Genomic DNA, 25,425 nt, shown 5'->3' on the forward strand with positions numbered 1-25,425 from the left:
GCCTCTCTGTGTGAGAGGCTCCAGTCAAAGTCCTGGCTGAGTGGTTGGTTTTGCATGAGTATCCTTCTGGCAAAGACCCAGGCTAAGGGAATGAGCTGTAGGGATGGAGCTCTGGGAGAATATTACTCCTATAACCCTGTCCTGGATGGGGATCATCGCACACACAAGCAGACAAATGAAAAGCATGGTCCACCTACATGAAAGGGTTGTAGTGGGAAGAGAGGGTAGAAGTGAAAACCCCAGGCACTGGCTGAGAACGGATAGTGGCCACAGTGTGGTCATACTGGTGGCTACTTTCCTGGAAGAGAAGGCTCCAAGGCAGCAAGAGGGGGAGAGGCCAGGATTTTTGGAGCCCAGGGCTGGTTACAGTAAGTGAGAAATGCAAATTGGAAATGCTCAGGGTCAGGGCAGCTCCAGTGTAGGGCCGGACACAAGACAAAGTGTTTGGAGCTGGGCTCTGCTCCTGTCTTTCTGGTTTGCTGGTATTCTCTGTTTAGTAATAGCTGAGCTATGAGAAAATGTGCTTGAGAAAGAAAAAGCCAAGCAATGGGCAGACTTTGGGCTCACTATGGAGTGGGTGAGAATCTCCTTTCTGCTTAAATGCCTTGGGACTGTGGGAAGCAGTCTGGAGTGGAAGCAGCATTAAGGGAGGGGAGACGTCCTGAGGCTCCGGATGTTCTGTTCTTGGAGTTTTCAAGCCCACAAATCCATTATGGACTTTTCCAAGAGAAGCCCAGAGATATGCTAGGATTGTCAGAGGGGCTGCACTTGGGATCTCTCTTTTGCCAGATTCCCAGATGAATAGCCCTTCCTTGGCCCCACTTTTCCTCAGAATCAGGCAGACCCATGGCTCTTGCTACCCAAGGTCTCAGAGAGCAATAATTGAACTGAGGGCTCAGAAAGCCAAACGGAACCACTTTAAGCCATCACAGGGCGAGTCAAACTTTACTGAGTGCACCCCATTTGTGACTCCACCAATTTTGGAATTCTTCTTAGTGACTATCAGGCGTGATGGGTTTGAACAGTAAGCTGGACTTTTCTATCTCTGTGCTGGCTTGCCTCCTGGCCAGTCTGGCCCTGGCATTTCAGGTTCTGCTGACAGCTGCTGCACAGGAAGCTTTGGAGGTCACTGGTCAGTGAGAAACAGCCCAGACCCATAGGCATGTCTACCCAATCGGTAGTGTCTCCCTTCCTTGCCTTTGTCTTCTCTGAAATATGTACAAAAATTTTAGTGTTTTTATTTTAAAATATGCACCCTTTTGTGAAACCCCAATAAAACCCAGATGGAAATGCTTTGCAAATGGGACAGGTCATTCATGACAGATTCACCCAACCAAGAAACCCCATTCTTGTAAAATCAGTACCCACTCCCTTTCCCATCTCTACTCAGCTTGACTTCCAATTCCCAGTCAAAACAGTAAAAGTCAAAAAGTCCACATGTCCCTCCCCCCAATAAAGTGAATTTTCCATTTCCACCAATGATACATTTTTTAATAGACTTCATTTTTTTAGAGCTGTTTTGGGTTCACAGCAAAACTGAGCAGAAGATACAGAGATTTCCAACTACCTCCACACAGGCACAGCCTCCCTCATTATCAACATCCCCACCAGAGTGGTGCATCTCTTACAACTGATGGATCTACCCCAGTGGGATTTTTTATTCCTTCATTCAGGTCCTCCTCACCTCCTTCACACACATGAGGGGAGAGGTGAGAGACAAGTGGGGGCATCCTAGACTTGGCCCAACCTTGTTGTTCACTGGCCCATTGTACCCCAAGATGCAGATCTAGGCACTTTCATCTCTCAAAAGCTTTAATACTGTGATATAATGCCACTACCTTCACTGTCTCCAGTGTTGGCCTGGAAATCAGAACCTCAAGGCTATTTGGTTTTATCCATAGATTGCCTTTGAACAATCCCATTCAGCAATGGTCTACTAAGGACACACGATGTGGCTAGCACTATGTGAGGTGTGGGGGAAGTAAAATGAACAACCACAGCCTCTGCCTAGTACTTGACACAGTATCTGGTACATGAGAGCCCTTCCATGAATGTTTGTTGAATGAATAATAATAGTATGTACAGCATCCTGGCTGTATACCAAACACTGTTGTAAGTGCTTTATGTGTATTGTTCATTTAATGATCATACCAACCCTATGAGATATGTGTAGTTATTGTTTCATAATGATTTTATAAAAGAGGAAAAAGAGGCACAGAGTAGTTAGCAATTTCTCTTTAATCACCCAGCCTGACTCCAGAGGCCTGAATGAATGAAACTCGATAAGCTTATGTTTAGGGAGGAGGAGAATCCTAAAATTTGTATCCAGGTCCCATGGTAAAAATTAGAATATGCTATCTATAATTGAAGCATATGAGTTGATTTTAATTGAATTGAAATGAAATATAGGAATTTTCAAAAGGTGAGAGAAGTTGACAAAATCAAAGAAGGAAGTACAAGGCGTATGGAAGTATTTGATCTGGAATTTGAAAAGTGGATAGTAACATCTTTCATCATGTAGCTTTCATTTAATTTTTTGTTAACGAGTTTGTTTATTGGAAGAGTATCACATGTATGTCTATAAAACTTCAACAGTATAAAAGGGTACAGAATGGAGACAAATCTCCCTTCTATACCCCTCCCTACTGTTACCAGTTTCTTGCATGTCCTTTTAAATATATACATCAGGTAGGTTGAATTTTTATATAACTTGAAAAGAGTACTCTAGATGAAGGCACAGATGCAGAGGTAAAGTGCTGTGAGTTTTCAGGGGGAACTGTAAGTGGCCTGTTGCACCTGAAACAGAGGTTTCATAGCTTAGGCACTTCTAGCTCCTCACCTGGCAAATAGGGATAAGGGTCCCCTTCACCTCCCTATATAATCAACTCTTGTGGATGTTATAAAGATAAAGGAGAGTACATTCAGATTTTGGAGAGAGAGAAATTAGACTCTGTTTTGTCATTTGTTCATTCATTCATTCGTCTCATTCAGTTTTTTCATTCTCTCGGGCAAAAAGGATTTATTGAGTTCCTACCATGTCCCAGGTGGGTATTAAGATTACAGCAGTGAACAAAACAGACACAGTCCCTACTCTTGGAAACTTATAACTGAGTAAGGATGACAAGCATTGAACCAGAGTTAAAAGTGTATTGAGTGATATGAAAGGAGAGATGCAAAGTGAACTGGAAGCACATGGCAGAGAAACCGAATCTAAGCCAAGGGTCAAAGGCAGAGGCCTGAAGGACAGAAGGAGTTAACCCGGCAAATAAAGCACAGTAACAGGCTTTCAGGCTGGGGAATGGTGAGTGCAAATATTCTAAGATAGAAATACCCAGCAACGTCAAGGAATGGGACTCGGAGGACAGCTGGTAGGACTTCAGTTTAAAAAGGAGACTTATTAAAGACACATTATCTTTTCTTTGTAAGCCTAGATTTCCCGTAAGAACTGTGAGGGCTCTGAGTCCTACCTGAAAGACATGCTGTAGCAAGATGCCCAGTATCAGGGCTGGGCAAAAAAAAAGTTATCATTAGGTAGAATCCCATTCTGTGAAAGGTTTGGCTAAATGCTACTGATTTCAGGAAAATATCCACGGGCCCAGGTGAATCACTCTACTTTCTAAGTAGAATTGCCCTGGAAGGAAAGTGAGTTGGTGTTAACAGCTACAAATGTTTCCTCCAGACTCTCTTAGTAACCAGGGGCTGACTGAATCACAGACCCGCTGGAAAACACTCATCAGGCAGTAGGATGTTTCAGGAGCTGGGACTCTACTTGAAGGGTTTTATGAACCACTTTAAAGTCCCCACTTATTTTTCCACTCTTGCTTAGGTGGCAATGAGTTCACGTACCCCCTGCAGACCTGGCCACTCACACACTCAGTTGTTACATCATCATTCTTTATGTGGGTTGTAGCATGTGAGGGTCTCTTCCTGATGAAGTTTTGATTCCACTCCCCATGACTGAGTCTGCCTAAACCACTCAGCCTTTTCTTCTCATCTGCCCTCTCTTTCTTTCCCTCTTTACCCTCTTCTTTTCTTTTTTCAAAAATTTTTTCTTTTCTTTTTTCTTTTTTTTGGCTACTCCCTGCCCCATCCTCTATTTCCTTTTCTCCCTGACTCCCTTCCAATTCCAAGTTCTGAAAACAACCATGGTGTAAAGAGTCTGTTGGGTTACATGGGCGGAAGGGGCACACGGGAGACACAGCAGGGTGGAGACTTATGGTCTATGAATGGGTATAATTTCCATTTCTTTTTTCTCCATATTAAAATTGATCCAAAATAATCAACAGTATGATGGCAATTCTCAATCTTGATTTGAAGCCCAGACTCCTTTGAGAGATGACATTTATGGCTATGCTCCCAGAAAAATGTACATATGCTTATTTATACCACTTTTGTACACAATTTCAGGGGGCCCATGTACCACATGACATTTCTCCTTGCATGGATGGTTCTAGTTTTCTGTCATCCCTTTATTGGTAGAAGTTTAAGTTCAGGATTCAAGAGGTTACTCTCTTGGGTACTGTACCTACCACATTATCTGGACAGTCAGGCATCCATAAGTGTGGCTGGAAGGAATTCCAACATGCCCTCCAGTTTATCTTTATAAAAACAGCAACACCAGCACCATGAACAGCAGTCCTTATCGAATCAATTAAGCAACAAGGGAGAGCATTCTGTTTCAAGAGTTGATGTATTAGCAATATGTGAAAGAGCAAATGCCTAATTGTCTTTCTCACTATTCCTTAATAATGATAAGTGTCAGGAATTCCCTGGCAGTCCAGTGGTTAGAACTCAGGGCTTCCATTACCGGGGCCCAGGGTTCAATCCCTGGTTGGGGAACTAAGATCCTGCAAGCCATGTGGCATGGCAAAAGAAAAAAAAAATACTATGTGTCAACCACTCAAATCCTGATTTTTCTTTTTTCCCAACCTCTGAATCTCTAGTCTGATATCAGCTGGGCCCTTTACAGGATCTCAGAGCATGTTGGTGTCAAGAACATCTGAATTAGTTTGCCCAAAGTTCCAACATCCATCTTAACCACGAGTTATTGTGTCTTTTCTAAGTGGCTGCATTACTTAGGCAGACAGTTTTATTGTACTCTTCTGACTTTCTTATCAACTAGAAAAATTTGTGCTCTCTCTGACTCATGGGCTCCTTCTTTTATGAACATTAGCTTATGGTTAAGTTCAATTATTAAGTTCAGTCACATACTGGGTAGAGCTAAATAAGAGAGGTTTTAGTCAGGTAACATGGCTTTCAGCATTCATAAATTGAACAGATATTTATTTAAAGCCTACTATGTGCCAAACACAGTTGTGAGTCCTAGGGACAAAGCGGTGAACAAAATCAAATTCTTCCTCTTGAGAAGTTGGCATTCTAGTGTTAAAAAATAAAATGAATAATATATACAGTATAACATCAGACAGTGATAAGCACAACAAGAAGGGATAGGTTAGGATAGATAGGATAGTCAGAGCAGGTCTCTCAGAGAAGATGATTTTTTGAGCAGAAATCTAAAATAAAATGAGGGAATGAGCTCTTTAGATATGTAAGGGAAGAGATTGCCAGAGCGAGAGAGAGAGAACAGCAAATGCAAAAGCTCTGAGATGAGAATATTCTGGATGAGTTACAGACCAGCCGGAGCCAGTGTGGCCATAGTGCAGTGAGAACAGGAGATGGAGTTGGAGAGGTACCAGGGATTGGGTTATTCAGTCTTTGAAGCAATAACAGGGACTATGGATTTTATTCTATGGGTGCTTAGAAAGCCCTGGAAGATTAAAAGCAGGAGAGAGACAAAATCTGATATAGTTTTAAAAGGTTACGCTGTCCATTGCATGGACGCAGCGAGATTAGTTGGAAGACAATGGCAGGGCCAGGCTGGTGATGTTGTTGGTTGAAAGTCCTCAGATGCCAGATATATTTTTAAGGCAGAGCCAACGGGATTGCTGATAGATTGAATGTGGAGTATTAGAGGAAGAAAGGAGTCAAAGATGATTCCAGTATTTTGGCCTAGGAATTGTAATGTTGTTTGCAGAAGGAGCTATAGAATCAAGAGTTCATTTGCTAAGTTTGAGATGCCCTTTAGACCTCCAAATACCAATACCAATCGGTGTAGGCATTTTGGAGTACTGTGAAGGGTTTGGGTAAGAGATATATCTCTGTAAGCATTCCAGAAACATGTCAAACTATGCAACTAGATAAGTGTGGCTGAGAAAGAGAAGAGGTCTGAGTACTGAGTCCTGGGATGCTCCAGTCTTAGAGGTCTTTAAGAGCAGAAGGTTCCAGGCAAGGAGACTGAGAAAGGGCAGCCAATGAAATAGGAAGAAAACCAGGAGAGTGTGTTGTTCCCCAGGCCAAATGAAGGCAGTGTTTCAAAGGGGGAATGTGAACTATGCCAAGTGAAAGCAAGATGAGAAAGCAAGGATGAAGATGGAGAAGTGACTTAGTATCATGGAATACATGGTGACCTTGACAAGAGTGGTTCCAATGAGTAGTAAGGAGAAGGCCTGTCTGGAGTGGGTACTAGGAAAAATAAGTCAGGAAATGGGGACAGAAGGTATAAACACACATTAAGGGACTTTGGGATAAAAGAAAACAGAGAAATGGGGAGGTGGCTGGGGATGGACCTGGGACCAGGGGAGGGGTTTTTAAGATGAGGGAAATTACATGTTGGTATGTCGTGTGTTAATAGAAATAACCCACAGCATACCATAACAATAACAAAGTTGATGACGCAAGGGGTGGGGGAAGTTGCAGGAGCAAAGCCTTGAAAGGAGTGAGTGCTCCATGAAGGAAGAGGCTAGCCTTATCTGGGAGCAGAGACCATCCATCCAAGTAGGTAGGTTGACTTGGTGGTGGAAACAAATGGAAGTTCTCTTTTGTTTCTTCTCCTTTTTCAGTGAAATGAGAAGCAGGGTCATCAACTGAGGTTGTGGGTTTGCGGAGAGGGGAGGTGTTAAATCATCAGCAGTAGGATCCTTTACAGTGGTGGTTTGAAAGGTTTGGGTTTTTTTGGTTGTTGTTGGCTCAGCTTATTTGAAAAAGAGAAATAAAAAAAATTCTCGCCCTTGACATTGTTAAATATCTTAGCTTTTTGGGGAGTTAGGATTCCACAGTTTGAATATGAGGCTCATCTCCTCCTGGACTCCACATCCCTCAGACTTTTCTCTTTCCCCCTCATCTGAAATGATGTTTCTGTAACCTTGGTCTCTTGGGCTCACAAGCTCAGAATTAGTTTCAGTTACTCTCCATTCTTCATGCTATATATCCAATGGTGGTGGGAAGTCTGGCTGAGGAATTAATCCAGTTACTAGTTATATGACTTTAGGCAAGTCATTTAACTTCTCTATGCCTTAGGTGCCTTAACTATAAATCTGAGTTGATAGAATTTCCTCCTAGATCAAAGAAACCCAGTGTCCTGATTAGTCTATACAGCTCTATCATAAGTGGATCAAAGAAACCCAGTGTCCTGATTAGTCTATACAGCTCTATCATAAGTGATTTTAAGATTTCCACTGGAATTTTTGAACACTGAGAATATAGTGGCAAATACTGAGAATATAGTGGGATCCTCATGACAGTCCTTATAAACTACTAAGAACCTGGCAACCCCAGGGATTGGCCAAGAGGAAGAGGGAGATCGTCCAGTCTATTATTACTGATCCACAGACAGGATGTGAGTCTCAAAGGCTTCCATAATAAGGGACTTCGTTCTCCTTCCTCCCACAGGTGAGGGCTCAACGAATTGCCCAGTGATGATCCTTGGGCGGCTGGGAAGCAGTGTGCTGCTGCCCCTGACATCTGAGGGGATAAGTAAGAGCATGAATAAGAGTATCCACATCCTTGTCACAATGGCAGAATCACCCGTAGACACCATCAAGAAGAAAATAGTGTCTCTGGATCTGCGGAAAGGTGACTCTCCACGCCATCTGGAGAATGGCTATGAGTTTCATCCAGAAAACCTGAGCCTGAGGATCCTGAAAAGCAGGAAGGAGGATGAGGGCTGGTACTTTATGAGCCTGGAGGAAAACGTTTCAGTCCAGCAATTTTGCCTGCAGCTGAAGCTCTATGGTAATGATGGTGGCTTCCCCAGTCCCCAGTGGAGGGACGAGATAGTTCCTTGCCTAAGAATTTAGGCCTCTCTCAGAAGCAAAGGGTATTCAGAGTTGGAAGCAACTTGAAAGACATCTCAGTCCAGGGGTAAACCGTCCTTCAGGAAGAAGTTTTAGAAGTTCACAAATCTTTTTTTCGTCCAAATTGCACATTAGTGATAGCTGATTAGCGCAAGTTACCTTTAACCCCATTTTCTTGGGGGTCCAGGACCTCTTGCCTACAGCCCCGCTGCCTGTAGGCAAGAGGACCTGGAGCCCCAAGCGTCTCAATTTACAAATAAGATTTTATTTGAAAAAAAGGTGTTTTTTTTTAATTAAAAAAATTTTGAATACCACTCACTGATCAAGCTCAACTTCGCTTTCATAGATGAGGACACTGAAATCTAGAGATAAGTGGTTTGCACGTTCCTACTCACATCTGCGTAGGTGGGTTCACTGCACTAGGAGTCCTGGGAGAAGGAAGGTTGAAATTCAGCCCACACACCACTCACCAATCCCCGCCTCCTGGCAGAGGATTGCATCTACCTGGTGGAAGAGGCATATTTTTCTCACTTAAACAAATGCTCTGATTATAAAATTGCTTAGTTGCAGAACTTAAACTAGAACGTAAGTCCATCTAAATCTAAGGCCAGTGCATTTTTGAGTCTCTTTACCTGCCAGCCCCTCTTGAACACACCCAGAGTTTGTCTCTTAAGTTCCAAGGCTCCCTTGAATTCCCAGGGATCCTGGCAGCCATGTGAGCTACGCTGCTTCTTCACAGTGAGTTTCTTATCTCTGAGGATGGGGCAGGGAGCCTCAAACACCCAACATTTCTTTAAAATCCTCAGGTACCTACAGGAGAGACAGAAATACCCTCCCTGCCCTTCCCCTGGCCTTAGCATTCCCTTCCCTCCGAACAGTGTATGCAGAATTCCCACAGCTTTCCACCAGGTATCAGGGTGTCCTGATCATTCCAATAGTGTTCCCGGGGCAAGGCTGCCATGAGCACAAAGATTACACATGCATTTTCTAGAACAGTTCACTGCCTTTGTCACATCTTGTCTTTTATGATCAAATTCTTACCTTAGAAAATATGGTTTCTGCAACCATGGTGTTCTTCTCAAGTCAAAGAAAGAGTCTGAATCCTGGAGTCAGAAAGACATAGTTTCAGATCTCAGTTTGGCTGTTAGAAGCTGAGTGACATTATGTAAGACACTCCACCTCTCTGGGTCTCAGTTTCCTCATCTATAAAATGGGAATAATTATAACTAGGTTCATAATTGTTGAGAAAGTTGTTGAAAAGATTAAAGAATATTATGAATGTGAAATTCTAGCATTATGCCTGTCCTATAGTATGTACTAAATAAATAAGATTTCCCTTTTACCTTGTCTATTTCACAGCATTAGAGTGAGATAAGTTGGTGAGGCCTGTGGCTATCTCAATTTCAGACACCCTAAAGCACTTGTTCTAACACACACACACACGCACACACACACACACACACACACAGAGTATAGATGAAATCTCACCAGTAAAAAGTCATTCTTTTAGATCTGGAAGGTAATACTTTAGCCAAGGACAGTTAAAGCCCATGGGGGAGTTAGCTGACAGCAAACACCACAGGTAGAATACAGGAGAGCAACCTAGATGGGGAACAACAGAAAGGCAAGGGGATCCCTAACAGTACTGGTAGGGGGGAACTAAAAGGCAATTTTTTCTTCTCTATTTTATCCCAAGGTGATCCTGGAAAGGAGTATGGGGGAGGGGTATATGAGAGAGGGATGGTACGAAGCAGTAGGTCCCCACAGAAACAAATCACACTGCAGATCCACAAGGAGGGAAAGATGCCATTAGGTTGCATTTTCTTCTAACAAGAAGGTTAAGTCAGCATTCCAGAGGATTCATTTCAGTGATGGCTCCCTTCCTCCTCCTCCTGACAGAACAGGTCTCCACTCCGGAAATTAAGGTGTTGAACTCCAGCCAGGAGAACGGGACCTGTAGCCTGATGCTGGCCTGCATGGTGGAGAAAGGGGACCATGTAGCTTACAACTGGAGTGAGGAGGCGGGTGCCCCCCTGCTGAGCCCCACCAAGAACTCCCACCTCCTGTATCTCACCCTTGGCCCTCAGGATGCCAACAACATCTACATCTGCACCGTGAGCAACCCCATCAGCAATGGCTCTCAGACCTTCATCCCGTGGTCCAGATGCAGCCTCGGTTCCTCAGGTGAGTGCCCTTGTGGCGGCTAGTGTGCCACATTAATGATATGGGCTCAGTCCCCACCTGGACCAATTGCTCTTCTTCCATAGCCATGGTCTTCACCTTGGGAACAGCACTTTATATTTTCTCTATAGTTTGTAAAAGCCTCCCATGTGCATTCAGTGAGTGGTTACAGTTCATAATGACCGGGGTGGCATTATGCTCAGTTCACAGTTGAGGAAACCAATGAGAAACGATGGAGCCAGACCCGGAGCCCAGGTCTCAAGTTGTGATCCTTCCTCTCCCCTCCTGCCGTGGCACCAACCTGAAAGGCTGGCCGGGTGAGGGAGTGCAGGTGGCAGGTCCTGACTCCCAAGTCCATGCTCTACTAATGGTGGGATGGTTCTACACCATCAATAAGAATTTATCAATCACCTATGCTGTAGGAAATTGGGAATAGATATGATAAATGACCTCTCCTCTCCATCAACATGTTATAAAGATAAGACACGACACATGTGCTCAATAATGAAAAGCAGGATGTAATAAAGGGCCACATTTCATGAAATGTACTGTGAATCCCAAAGCAGGTCAGAGGGCCAGGGTAGTCAGTTCTCTGACTAAGACCTAGACTGTGAAGTTTGGGAAAATGATAAATCATAGGGCACTTTATTATTGGCAAAGCACTTTCAACTGTATGATCTCTTTTGATCCTCACAATGGTCTTATCAGATAAGTGTTGTCATCATCTTCATTTCACAAATCAGGAAGTTTAAGCTCATAGCATGTAAGTACCCTCCTCAAGTTTCTTCAGCTAATAAATGGTAGAGTCAGCACCTAAACCTAGATCTTCTGACTGATCTTTCTCTGGAAAGATACAGCATCATTATTCTGTTTTCAAAAGGAACGAAGGGCTGATTAAGTAAGCTCATCTAACCACTTGAGATTGGAAACAGGATAGACCACTGAGCCTTTTCACTAATCGATCTTGTGTCCATGCCTCAGGTAGGTTCAGGGACAGAAGAACCAGGGTTCTGGCCTTGCAAAGTATTACCTGTGCCCTGACATTCTTCCCTCTGCATCCACTGGGGGGAAACAAGAGTCATTCCAAGGAGACTCCTGCCCACAGTAGACTTGGTGTATATTTGGAGGGTTTCTCCAGATGACCAAGGATCCAGGGACAGGGGAATGCAGCCAGGGCATGCCCTTCAGCAGAGCATGTCCAGTCAGCGACTCCCCTGAGGTATTCCAGAGGGACTGCTGGGAAAATCCACCTGGTCTCTGCATCTGAGAGTTCGTTGGTGAGCCTAACCAACTGCCTGTTTCCTCCCCCAGCCATTCATGGCAGAGTCGGCCAGCTGTCCACCCACTCAGTGTGTCTGGCTGCTTGCCCACCTTGCACACAAGCCACATTCACAGTTTCCTCCCCCAGTTCAGACCTCTCTCTCTGCCCACAGCTATTCAGAACATGCTGGTGGGATCAAGAAAGCAGTCTTGCATGAGTGCGGAGTTTACAGAATGTGACTCCAGTTGTCCTAGATCCAATATTACACTTTTTACTCACAAGGATAAGCCACTTAACCTGTCTAAGACTTAGATTCTTTATCTAAAATAATAACAGCTGAAAGGTCTTAATTGTTTACTATGTGTCAATATGTGGCATCTCATTTAATCCTCCCAGCAACCAAATAGTATTAGTATCCCCACCTTACAGATGAGGAAACAAAGATATGGAAAGGTCACACACAGAGCAAGGGGCAGAGCTGAGTTGTCTGATTCTGAAATCCTTATAGGTACTAGTGGAACAGATAATACACTTTTTAAATGCCTTATAAATCATAATAAAAATGTGTGTTTTTCCCTCAGGGCTGAGGAAGGAGTAGCCCTTACCCCTGCACAGCCTTCTCTGGTTGTAGCAACCCTCTTAGAGTAAAGACAGGGCACCAAATGTTTTACCCTGACCCACCTCAGAAAAGAGGAATAATTCTCTTCATGCTCCTCAATATAGTTTAATGAGAATTTAATCAATATTTTCCAAAGTCTTGGCCATAAAGCTTCGACTAGGGGCACTTAGCTCAGGACATTCTTAAAAAACATATAGGGACTCCCTGGTGGCACAGTGGTTAAGAATATGCCTGCTAACGCAGGTGACACGGGTTCGAGCCCTGGTCCGGGAAGATCCCACATGCAGCGGAGCAACGAAGCCCGTGTGCCACAACTACTGAGCCTGTGCTCTAGAGCCCGTGAGACACAACTACTGAGCCTGCAAGCCACAACTACTGAAGCCCGTGCGCCTAGAGCCCGTGCTAAGCAACAAGAGAAGCCACTGCAATGAGAAGCCCACGCACCGCAACGAAGAGTAGCCCCGGCTCCCACAACTAGAGAAAGCCTGCGCACAGCAACGAAGACCCGACGCAGCCAAAAATAAATAAATAAATAAATAAATTTTTTTTAAAAAAGAAAGAAACATGTAAAGGTACTTCCCTGGTGGTCCAGCAGTTAAGACTCTGTGCTTCCACTGCAGGAGGCGCAAGTTCGATCCTCGATCAGGGAACTAAGATCCCACATGCCATGCAGTGCAACCAAAAACTAAAAAAAAAAAAAAAAAAAAAAAAAAAAAATTTTAAAAGTACTCTTTAAAAAAAAGCATGTAAAGATGCTCTTACCCATCTAAGCCACTTTGAGGACCAAGTATGCCCTAGTGTGACCAGATTTACTGAGTATGGAGCAGGCTTTTGTGAGATGGGGAAGGACAAGAAGAAGAGGAAACATGGCACCATGGGAAAGCCCTGTCAGGACCTCAGCTCAGGCATTAAGACAAATACCCAGCAGCCACTGCACTTTCTTGGGCCTCTGTTTCATTATATGTGAAATGAAAATGGTGAACTAGTGACATTCTTTCCAGAGTAAATATTCTATGATTCAGTTTGTATGTACCTGAATAAGAAATGCTAATAAAGCATTACCAAGGTATATTAGTTTGCTAGGGGTGTTGTAAAAAGATGCCATAAACTGAGTGGCTTATATAACCAAAATTTATTGTTTCACGGTTCTGGAAGCTAGAAGTCCAAAATTAAGGTGTCAGCAGGGTTGGTTCCTTCTGAGGGCTGTGAGGGAAGGATCTGTTCCAGGCCTCTCTCCTTGGCTTGTAGATAACTGTCTTCTCCTTTTGTCTCTTCACATTGTCTTCCCTCTATGTGTATATCTGTCCAAATTTCCCCTTATTATAATGACACCAGTCACGTCGGATTAGGACCCACCTGTACTTAGTTTGCTATAACAAAACACCACAGATGAAGTGGCTTAAATAACAGAAATTTATTTTTGCAAGTTCTGGAGGCTAGAAGTCCAAGATCAAAGTTCTGACAGGGTTGATTTTTTCCTGAGAGCTCTATCCTTGGCTTGTAGATGGCTACCTTCTTGCTGTGTCTTCACACAGTCTTTCCCCTGGGCATGCTTATCCCTAGTGTCTCTTTGCATGTCCAGATTTCTTCTTCTTATAAGGACACCAGTAAGACTAGATTTGGGTTCACCCTAATGACCTCATTTTAACTTGATTACCTCTGTAAAGACCCAGTCTCCAAATAAGGTCACATTCTAAGGACTTCAACATATGAATTTTGGGGGAAACACATTCAACCCGTAACAGAAGTAAAGATCCCCTCCCCTGCCTCCAGGGATGGGGAACCACAGCATGTCAGAAACAAATCACACAGCTAGTTTGTGGCATGCCGTTCGCAGTATACCAGGTTGCCTAAATATGGAAAGCAGAGTTTTGTTAGTTCATTGATTTGTGTTTGCAAATGAATGTCACTAACTTTTAAATTACTGTGCTTAGTTTGACAAAACATTTACTGAGGTTCTACTATGTTCCAACATTGTGTTAGGTGCTGAGAACACAAAGACAAAAACAGACACAGTCCTTGCCCTTAAAGAAGGAATAGTTCTGTAAATAACTAATTATCCCAGGTCTGGTAGTGCAACAGGTGCAAAACAGAAGTATGTGCAAATTAACCAAGAGGAGGGAATGATTGACACTGTCTCAGGGAATCAGAAAGAGCATCACAGAGGATGTGACATAAACAAGGTTTTGAAGAACAAGTAGAAATTACCCAAGCAGATAAAAGAAAGACATTCCAGGCAAAGGAAAAGGCAGATATAACTGGGTCTTGTTCTGTATTATCTTATAGTATCCTGATGGGAACTAATAGATAGTTTTAGGTAGAGGAGTAACACGATCAGCTTTGCATTTCAAAGAGAAAATTCAGTGGTGTGGAGAATAGATTGGGGTGGGGAAGAGGCAGAAGAAAGAGAAACTAGTTATGAGGAGGGCCCATTATTTCAGTCACCCATCAAGAGATGATGAGGCCTGAACCAGAGCAGTGGCTGTTTGTTTAACAAAGACTCCATTCAAGGGAAACCCCAGCCTTGGGCTGAAGTGGTGGGGTGTGAGGGTTTATTAGAGGTCACTTCACCATCTATAATGAGGACAGTGATTTTAAGATATTTTTCACTTTCATTAATGAAAAACTCAAAGTGGTTAATGATGTGATGAGAGCAAATGAGACATGATGTCAGCACTACTTCTCATCAGGACTCAAACTAAACCACAAAAGAACATATTTGTTCCTCAAAATCTTTTCTTTCTTTTTAAAGGTAAATCGATTTTTATTTTATTTATTTATTCATTTTTTTTTTTTGGCTGCGCTGCGTGGCTTGTGGGATCCTAGTTCTCCAACCAGGGATGGAACTAGGGCCCCCTGCAGTGGAAGCATGGAATCTTAACAACTGGACTGCCAGGGAATTCCCTGTTCCTCAAAATCTTTTCTTTCTAACAACTGTCCAGGCTCTCCATCATACATAAATCTTTATTCCAACTGCTATCTCAGTGTTTTACAGCAAGAAACACCTTCATGTCTATTGTTATGATGCCTCTTTACTGCAAAGTCCATTTCCAAGGGTGCTACCAAGCATTCTCGTAGGTCATGCAGTGCATGTCGATGTGGGTCAACACTGGACAGTGTGTGACATGCTGCCGTCCTTCATGACCATGTTCTGAAATAGTTCTTTCTGTGCAAGAATGAGTAATACTAAACCTTAAATAGCTTAACTCAAAGGGAATACCCCTGGAAGCTCATCTTGAAAAGAGGATCCCTTTCTTCAGATTAGCAAAAAGTTGGCTCAGCAAGTCTAGGTTAGCTCAGTGGAAGGAAAAGCTGACACCTGCCAGTGTGTTCTGGGGGCTCCCCATTGCTAACAAGGCCATTTCATCAAAAGGGAGCTCTCATTGTTACAGAGTCACCTAGCTGTTCCATGCACAGAGCAGGTCCCTCTCCCTGGTACTCCCAATCCAGGACTCATGGCAACAATCTTGGAAGGATGGAACCTGGACACTTCTCACGGACCAGAGCCTTATCATGTGACCACACCTGCTACACAGGATGTTGAGAAATGTAATCCTTAGCTGGGCAGCCATGTGACTGGACAAGACTTACATTGTCATGGGAGAATGAAAATGCCCCTGGAGGCACACCTAGTAGCCCCTGCAACACAATGCTGGGTAGGATAGGCAGTTGTAAGGGATTTTTCTGGAAGCTGTGAACTCTGTAATAATTTTTACCTGGATGGTCCCAGATCTTAAATTAGTGTACGGTATGGTTTAGGACCACCCTTCCCCCACTAACAATTCTGAGAGGAAACTGCCACCAACAAAAAGATATCTCTTGAAGATGGTTGACTTCTTCAAGTTGATGTGCTCCAGGCAGGCGGCCTTTCTGACAGAACCACATGAAAGGCAGGAAAGAGATCTGGCACTCTCAGACGGTTACATTAGCATCTCAGTATCTCCTGGGATTAGCTACATTTGTTTCTCAGATTCTTTTTATTTTCTTCTTTACCTGCCTTAAAGAATAAAGGTTTGGGGACTTGAGAGAGAGGAGCTTTTGTGTTTCCGTGGCAGCAGACTTTCAGAGATAAAAAAGGCCCTTCAGCATTTTCCTTGGAGGCATGTCTACGTGCCAAGTTATCAGGTTTAAACCACAGCCAATCTAATAGAAGACCAGGGGTGGAGACTTGTGCAAAGAACTCTTCATAAAATGTACTGGAGTTCTCAACTAGCCTGCTCAGCTACCTCTAAGAGGCTCCAGGGAGGAAAAAGTCCCAAACCTCCTGTTTAAGAATGTTAAGATAACATTTTTTTGTGGACGAAGAATGGGACCTGTGGACCCCAGAACAATATTTTCGAGCTGATTTTCGAGCATTGCCATCCTGAGGGGCCTCACTACATGACTGAGCAAAAAGAAGGAGAGCTGGAGATTCTGCCACAGGAAATGGTGGTTTGAAAATAGGAACACAGATGGTGCTGAGAGCACAGATGCACACCTTCTTCCTGGTTCCATTTTGTTATAATAAAGCACATGCCAAGTAGGTCATTGCTTGTTCCCTTCTACCCCTGCCTTGGGCCATTCAGAAGATGACTCTGCATTCCTTCCCAGACTTTCTCATACTTAGTGCTCTGATAATTCATAATGAAAGGTACATGACAGAATTCTCCGAGCTTCATTCTATTGCCTCTAAATTAACTTAGCCCATCACGTGTATATTGAGTGCCCTCCTGCCCTACACAGAGTCATGTGGAAAGGGGAATGCATATGAAGCATAAGGTACAGCATCTACCTTCAAGGAGTTTACAATCTAGATAGGACTCAGAAGCTACTAGGTAGAAAAATATGATCATATTAAGGAAACTACTACTAGAATTCCTCTTTGGAAGGGAACAGAGTTTGTTTAGGATAGTAGCTTCATAAATGCTAGACTGCAGAAGGTGAGACCCCACCCCCAAAGAATCCAGCTGTAGGTTAGATAGTTCTGTATTATAATGGGGGAAGATGTTGCTTGTGCAGATATAGGAAGAGAAAGAGAGGGTCTGAGCCTGTCAGATGGTGGGAAGCTGCCTAGTTCATGATGGAATCTGCTCCTTGTGACCCTTCAAATCTACACTAGAGGATTTGAACCCACACAATTCTTAGTGTAGGTTTTTTTGTTTTGTTTTGTTTTGTTTTTTTGTAGAAACTGATGAAGGCACTGAACCTTGCACCCAGGACAGCCAAGACTAGAACAAGTACAGCTGCAGGAGAGAAAACTTAGAGGACCATGAGGAAGTTATTCCCAGAAATTACAGAAATCATGGGCAGCCTGACCCCAACAAGCTGTAAAAGTAGCATTTTGTCCATATTTACCCAAATTCCTGACAGCCTAGAGTCTCTGACATTTAGTTTCCATATACATATCATAATTGAATCAGAGCACCAAAAAGATGAACAACAAGTGTAGAAATATTTGGACCTGGTAGACAGATAGAGAAATTAAGTCATAAGCAAATGCCATGATGGTGCTGAAGCATCCCTGAACATCAGTGAAGGGACCCCTCTGGACTTGAGATCAAACCTATCTCCTTGTCCTTATAATCAACCAGCAAGAATTTACCAAGGACCTCTATGTGTCAAGTAGTAAGAGAGCTGCAAAAGAAGTAAAGAGGTGGTCTCTGGCCTCCAAGACCCTAGCAGCTAGTTAGAGAATTGAGGCAAGTGGAGCTGACATTTATTCACCACGTGCTGGATTGCAGGCATTGCTCTGAGCACTTTCCATACATTATTTCATTGGTTCATCAGAACAGCTCTGTGAACTGAATATTTTTGTGTTCATTTTGCAGATGAGGAAACAGGGGCCCCAGAGAGTAGGAGCAGCCTATCTGAGGTCACAGAGCTCTCAAGTGGTAGACCCAGAATTTGAATCCATCTGTCTGGCTCCAAATGCCCTCACTGAAAATAGTCTCCACAGCAGAGATAATTCTAAGATGTAGGACATAAACCAGGGTGCTTCAGAGTCCAAGGGGGAGGGAAGAATGGGAGCTGGAATGGTCAGGAAAAGTCACACAGAGGAAGTAAGATTGACCTGGGGGGGGTGGGTCAGGACTCAGCGGGGGCAGGGGGTGCGGTGGACCGCTGAAGGTGCAGCGGGAGGGAGAATAGAGGACTGAGCACATGCACAGGTGTTGGATGGAAGATGGTGAAGGGACTAGTTGGCACCTCAGAGGGCTTTTGACTCACGAGGTCTCCCAGGCATCCCAGCCTTCTGCTGCTTTCCATGTGGAGGCCTCACCACCACAGGCTAAAAGACAAACTATAAATTCTGCAGGTCTTATGTCACCTGGCTCGACCATCACCTTCTTCTGTGACTCTAGGTACATTTGTCTGAGTCTCAGTTTCCTCAACATAAAATTAGTGAGCTGGGTGAGATAAGCACTACAGTTCCTCTAAGGTTACAAAAGTCTATGGTCCTGTAACTTAAATCCTCCAGTAGATTCATATTACTTTGTATCCAAAGACTAGGAGAAAACTTGGACTTCTGAAATATCTTTCAGGACTGTGGCCAGGTTGCCTCTCAGATCTGGCTGGACTGGCCGAAGCTGGTCATGTATGTCATAGGACAAGTGGAACAGATAGCTTTCATCCTCCTGAGACCCTGAAAAGAAAGAGAGGGCTGGTGTCATTGTGTCCTCTGGGCCAGTAATATGTCCCCATCGTTTTTAGTTTATGTGAGTAGGTGGGCAGCTGAGCTGTCAGCAACAGGAAAAAGTCTCACTTGGCAGAAGTGTTACAGATGCACTTATGTCATCTGCTATTTCCTCATTTTATTTTATGTATGTATCTATGTATTTATTTATTTTGCTATTTTCTAGTTTTAGATGCACCACCTTGTTGGTTTTATTTTATTTTTATCTGTATGAAATTTGAGAGAACTAGTATTTTTTTAAATGACCTAAATAGTTGCAGTGTTTGTTCTTAAATTAACCGTTGTTTTAGAAGGTCTCAAAATACATGAAGGAAGAAAAAAGAGGAAATAGTCTTGAAATATAAAATGCTACTATAACTATTTGCTGGGTCAGTTCCATGGGCTGATGAAACCTGCTGGTACTTAGGCTTCTGGCTCTGATTCTTTATCTTAGGATCTGAAAGCTTTCTCCATGGGTTTCTGGTGTTGGCAACATCAATCTGAATAATCAGTCTCTCACTGTTTCTTGGACAACACACACACACACACACACACACCCCCTGTGAAGTGGGTTCTCAGCAACCATAAGCCATTCAGAGTGGTTACTCAGGGTACAGCTGCTCACAGGGCAATTCCAGCCTCAGCAGTGATTTTGTGCTCATATTTCATGCTTTATATAAATTCAGGAGTCTTACTACAACTCTCTGCGTGCCCCCTAGCTTTTTTGATCAGGGGTCAAATGACTGCTGAAGTTGGTATCTGGCAGGGTTAAAACATGTTTAATTCTGGGAAGAGACTCTATCATCAAGATCTTTACAAACCCAGTTCAGTGAGATTCCCTGGGATGACGATGTGTGAAACGCCTAGAAAGAAAAAGAGAATATTTTCAAACCCAGGAGGCAACTTCTGGTTATCTATCAGGCTGAAGGCCCACTTGGATCTTGATGGGGTGTGTTTCATCAATTTGTTGAGACTTTAGTCTGTATCTTTGGTTAACTCTGTAAACATCTGAATTGTGTCTGCAAGCACCCTACCCCTTTGTACCCTACCTATTTCTTCCTTTCAGTTTCTTCCCAACAAATCCATCATAAGTTCAACAACAAGCAGGCTGATTCCACAACCATCCTTATAAGTTACCCTTACCCATTAATGTTACCTCCTGGTATTATTCTATTTAGAACGTGCATGCTATTACTTAGAACCCTAGTGGTGCTTCAGGTTGTCCCCCACCATTAATTACCCTGGTGTAACTTACCCCAAGCCCATAAGTCTCCCTGACTCTCCAAGAAGTCTGTCTTCAGTATTCAGCCATGTTTCTACTCCTAGACCAGCCTCTAGTTCTTGAGGATCTCTGCGCCAGCTTCCTTATCCATAAAATGGGAGTAATAAGAGTATCTACCTCATAGGATTTTTGTGAGGATTAAATATATTACTAAACAAGATACACTAAAAAAAAATGCCTGGCCCATTGTAAATGCTCAATAGTTGTCTCTTATTATCTTATTGAGCTAAACGTCTTATTTACTGGGGTAAGAGGTCTCGTCCACTGTTTTCCAAAGTGCTGCTCCTGGTTCAGAAGGATTTGGTAAAGGGAGCAAAGAAGAAAAAACAATGAAAACTGACTCTCTGATTTTTAGCCTGGGTGATGTACTCTAGTGTTAATATTAAACACAGGACAGATTCAGAGGAAAACTACATGACTTTCTTTCAGTTCAGGTCTAGTGGGTTCAATACAGTTATTTGCATGGAAGGACAATAATAGCACTATTATGTTTATTTTTAAAAAAACATAAGTAGATCCTCCTTCCTCCCAGTGTCTCATGAGAATGGTGTGGGAGTCTGGGGACAGCACATGGAGCCATCATGCTCTTTCTACCAAAATGGATACAGGACACATTAGAAATTTAAAAACAGAGAAACTGAGCAGAGAAGTTGACTTAGAAAAAACAAAGATAAGTTTAATGTTAGTCATGTGGTAAACTGTCTAAAGTGAAGTGAAAAATAAAACATTTGAATAGAAGAATCTTTAAAGAAATTAGGAGTATGAAAGTCAAAAGTAGTGAGAGAAATCGGGATAAGAAAACAGAGCTGGAGCTCTTCAGTGGTCTAAAGCTGACCTCTAAAACCATAAGAACGAATGTCTCCCTTGAGAAAGAACGTAGACAGAAAACATGAGGCTAGGTCTCCCCACTTCTGCATGGGATGTTTTTAAACTCACAGCACTTTTGAGACTGCCCTTTGACTTTTTTTTCAGAATCAAGACAGTGGGGACTGTATGCTGGGCTCTTCTTAGGGGTCATTGTTGGTGTCATCATGATTCTGCAAGTGGTAATACTACTGTTGAGAAGAAGAGGTAGGTGACAATAGATTCTTATCAGACTCCCTGTGGTAAGCAGGGGACCTTTCCCCACAAACACTTGCTCTCACCACCGTGGCTTTCTGCGGGGAACGCTTTTGCAAAAACACTACATAAACCTATCCTGGGATCTTGTTCAATTCAGTTTCATTCAACATGTCTTGCTTGATCCCGCCACACTAGCCTGTGGGGATAAAAAGATAGATGAACCACAGGTATTTAACATGGGAGACATGACACAGATAATTTAAATTCAGTATGACTAACACTGCAGCAGAGGTGTGTACAGGAAGGGATCCAGATAAGAAGCTTAAAATATTCACTAGGAGCAGAATACAGAGGACCCTTGAATCTTGTTCAAGAAAAGTTATAACTACTGACTAATAAAAAGGATGCTTTTACACAAGGGTTGAAACCTTTCTATAATTTCTTTTTTTTTAATTAATTATTTTATTTATTTTTGGCTCCGTTGGGTCTTTGTTGCCGTGCACGGCTTTCTCTAGTTGCGGCGAGCGAGGGTTACTCTTCGTTGCGATGCGCGGGCTTCTCATTGCAGTGGCTTTTCTTGTTGCGGAGCACAGGCTCTAGGTGTGCGGGCTTCAGTAGTTGTGGCTCGCGGGCTCTAGCATGCAGGCTCAGTAGTTGTGGCGTGCAGGCTTAGTTGCTCCACGGCATGTGGGATCTTCCCAGACCAGGGATTGAACCCATGTCCCCTGCCTTGGCGGGCGGATTCTTAACCACTGTACCACCAGGGAAGTCCCTATATTTTCTTTTTATGCTTACGATACCCCTCTGAGAAAAGGAGGATATAGTTGTTTCTATGTGACGTAGCAATGGGGTAACTAAGGCACAGAGAGGCTGACTCCTGCAAAGTCACCCAGCTGGTTGGTGAGGGAATCAGAACTGCAAATATGTGTCCCAACTACCAGGGTGTGTTCCTCTAGGAAGGCCCACAGGTTATCAGAAGACAGAGAGAACACACTTTACTACCATTTTAGCACAAATTCTGACTCACCTTGGACAAGTGTGCAATTCATGTGGTCACTTAAAACCAAACTAGTTATGGAAAGTTACCCAGGGTAGACTGACACCATTAGGGCCCAATTACTCCCTTGCAGTTTCAATGCTTAGAGTTAGTATCTCCTGGCCTCTCCTCCAAGTTGTCCTATGATTCAATATCCAGGGCATTGTGCTCCCCTCAGCCACACTACCCACCACCCACCCACATTAGCATCAGAAGGTCCTGCCCCACGATCAGGACAGATCCCTGGGCTGGCCTTCCCATGGGGAGAATAGAACTTGATCCTCACACCACAGATCTGCTGGCCGATCTCATTCTCAAGTAGATCAGTGTTCTTCACATATAACCTTCTTGGAAAAGCCCTGTCTCAGCACTCTGATGTTGGTTTTGCTTATGTAAAAAAAATCTAGGTCATAGCAAGCCACCTACTTTGTCTCATTTCCTCCATCTAAGAGGTAGCTGGAGAGGAGTGGGAGGAGTGTGTCAATGCAGACAGAAATCATGATGAGAGTCTATGGGGATGGGCCAGGGCAACCACGTTTGTCTTAGACAATAAGGAAACAGTGAAGTACCAGTGATGAGAAAACTGAGATTAACATACCCGCATTAACCCAGCTAGTGAAGGTCCTGGGATCCTAACCCCCACTCTTTCCTCAACTACATTCTGCTCATCACATGGTTGTCTCTGAAGGGAATAGTGCTCCCCACCCCACTACAATTCTCTACTACTTTTCCCAACACATGTACCCATCCTTGTTTCTAATCACCGTGTATTCCTTGTAAGCCAGGAACATACAAAACCCTGCGGGATAAGTCTGTGGGAAAAACTTATACTTAATTGCTGTACCCCCATAAGACTTTGCTCAAGAGATTCTGTTGCCAACTTCTAATGGTGTCACCTCCAGAATGCAGCCTGACTCTGAAGGTTTTCAAATGGACTCTCTGGAAATTTCGTGTCCAGGAGATACACTAGATCAGAACATAGATTTTTAGCATTCAAATGCAGACTTTGCCACTGACAAGCTCTGTGATCAAACGAAATGCAAACAAATCTGCAAAATGGGAATAATATTATGTACTTCATGGTATTGTTTTGGGGATCCATAAGTCAATACACTGAAAGCACTGAACACGGTGGCTTCCATGGATAGATGATGGATGAGAGATGGACAAATAGATGGATAGATACATACACACACACACACACACACACACACACACAGAGAAAGATTAATCTCTTAATGTAGGCATCAATATTTAATCCCTATTGCCAGCAGAGGGCAGCACTGGAAGGATCTGGGAAGGGCACTTAGAGCAGATTTAAAGTACTTGAGGTTAGCGTAACATAAGACAACTTTATGCCTCTGATGAGAGCTGAAAAGGATACTAGACCAACTATGCTTTCATTTTACAGTTATGTTAAGAGAAGAGACCCACTGAGATGACATGTTGTCCAATGCCACACAGCTAATGAGGGCTAGAAGGTGGATGCCCCAATTCTAAGGTCAAGATCTTTTTCATTAGATCCTAAGGCCTCAGTGACTAGAGTTGAGCTGGCTCTTGAAAACCTGTTCCTGCATTGGGGGAAAAAATCATGAGACTGAATTATCTTTTTTTTTTTTTTTTTTAAAGAAATCTCCATTTTAATTTTTATTTATTTATGGCTGTGTTGGGCCTTCGTTTCTGTGTGAGGGCTTTCTCTAGCTGCAGCAAGTGGGGGCCACTCCTCATCGCGGTGCGCGGACCCCTCACTATCGCGGCCTCTCTTGTTGCGGAGCACAGGCTCCAGACGCGCAGGCTCAGTAGTTGTGGCTCACGGGCCCAGCCGCTCCGCGGCATGTGGGATCTTCCCAGACCAGGGCCCGAACCCGTGTCCCCTGCATTGGCAGGCGGACTCTCAACCACTGCGCCACCAGGGAAGCCCCGAGACTGAATTATCTTGATCCAGCGATCTTTTTGAGCAGCAACATCCAGCCTTGCTTTGTCCATCTCTCTGACCATTTAGGACTGTCCCCTCAATTGTAATTTTCAGCTTGAGCTGACCTGAAAGACGAAAAGTCCTTAAGGACCGAGGTCTGTTCTCTACACTATTTGTTCCCCTACAACACCTAGGTCAGTGCTGAGTGGGGGCTTCTGACTGTGCAAACATTCATGGTTTTGAACCGAAGGATGTATTTCACAGAACTAACTTGTGCCCCCTCTGTTATCTCCTCTGATCACCCCAAACCCCATCCTCCCTCCCTATCCCTCCCACCACACACACACACGCATCCTCAGCCAGTTATCAACCCTGACCAAAAAAGTGAAGTTGGAACCACCAGGCAGATACTCCACGCCCACACATGCACAGGAAAACCATACGTTGGCTTTTTTGAATTCTTTGAGCTTCCCAGTGGCTGCCCATCATTTCCTTCCTAAGTGTCACACCCTCATGCAGCACCTTCCACCACCTTCATCACGTACATACATACAAGGCCTTTCCCTTCCAAATAAAAATATACCTCTCCTAAGTGCTATTCCCTCAGAGACATGCTCCTAGTTTTTTAACAGAATAAATTAATTGGTGTTAAAATGTCTACCCTAAAGACTTCATGTGATTTCCTCTGAGTCAAGTTTCCATTGCTTTTGCCTGGACTTTGCAATAGTCCCAAAACAGGCCTCCCTGCTCCCATCTGTATGTATGTATGTATGTATGTATGTATGTATGTATGTATGTATTTATTTATTTATTTATTTATTTATTTATTTATTTATTTATGGCTGTGCTGGGTCTTCGTTTCCGTGCGAGGGCTTTCTCCAGTTGCGGCAAGCGGGGGCCACTCCTCATCACGGTGCGAGGGCCTCTCACTATCGCGGCCTCTCTTGTTGCGGAGCACAGGCTCCAGACGCGCAGGCTCAGTAGTTGTGGCTCACGGGCCCAGACGCTCCGCGGCATGTGGGATCCTCCCAGACCAGGGCCCGAACCCGCGTCCCCTGCATTGGCAGGCAGACTCCCAACCACTGCACCACCAGGGAAGCCCCCCATCTGTTTTTTTACCCTCCATCCTTCTCACTGCTACATGATATATCCAAAGAATACCACAAAACATTAGAAAGAATGAGATAGGTCTACTGCACTAGCATGGAAAATGTCCTCTACACATTTTAAGTGAAAAGGTCAAGTTACAGAGAAGTGTATGGAATGACTGTATTTGCAGAAGAAATAT

The 25,425-nt window shown here is 43.6% G+C and overlaps 1 protein-coding gene and 1 long non-coding RNA gene across 4 annotated transcripts in view; one reads left to right on the forward strand and one right to left on the reverse strand.

Annotated features, from left to right (window-relative positions):
• Positions 1 to 25,425, reverse strand: part of LOC309639868 — a 423,467-nt gene that overhangs the window by 229,957 nt on the left and 168,085 nt on the right. The gene's annotated exons all lie outside the window — the stretch shown is intronic.
• The window catches only part of SLAMF1 (signaling lymphocytic activation molecule family member 1), a 40,374-nt gene that overhangs the window by 4,351 nt on the left and 10,598 nt on the right, over positions 1 to 25,425 (forward strand). For 2 of the 3 annotated variants that reach the window (XR_014267689.1, XM_082475705.1), the window contains exons 2-4: positions 7,729 to 8,070; positions 10,032 to 10,316; positions 21,097 to 21,195. Coding sequence is in view for 2 of the 3 variants with exons in the window: in XM_082475705.1 (XP_082331831.1) it covers positions 7,729 to 8,070; positions 10,032 to 10,316; positions 21,097 to 21,195 (726 nt within the window). In the remaining variant the exon portion in view is untranslated. Of the gene's footprint in view, positions 1 to 7,728; positions 8,071 to 10,031; positions 10,317 to 12,436; positions 18,224 to 21,096; positions 21,196 to 25,425 lie in introns of those variants that run through there. The other variant, XM_082475706.1, reaches the window with a different exon arrangement.

This window comes from Balaenoptera physalus (assembly GCF_965194825.1).
Source record: "Balaenoptera physalus genome assembly, chromosome: 1".
NCBI lineage: Eukaryota > Metazoa > Chordata > Mammalia > Artiodactyla > Balaenopteridae > Balaenoptera > Balaenoptera physalus.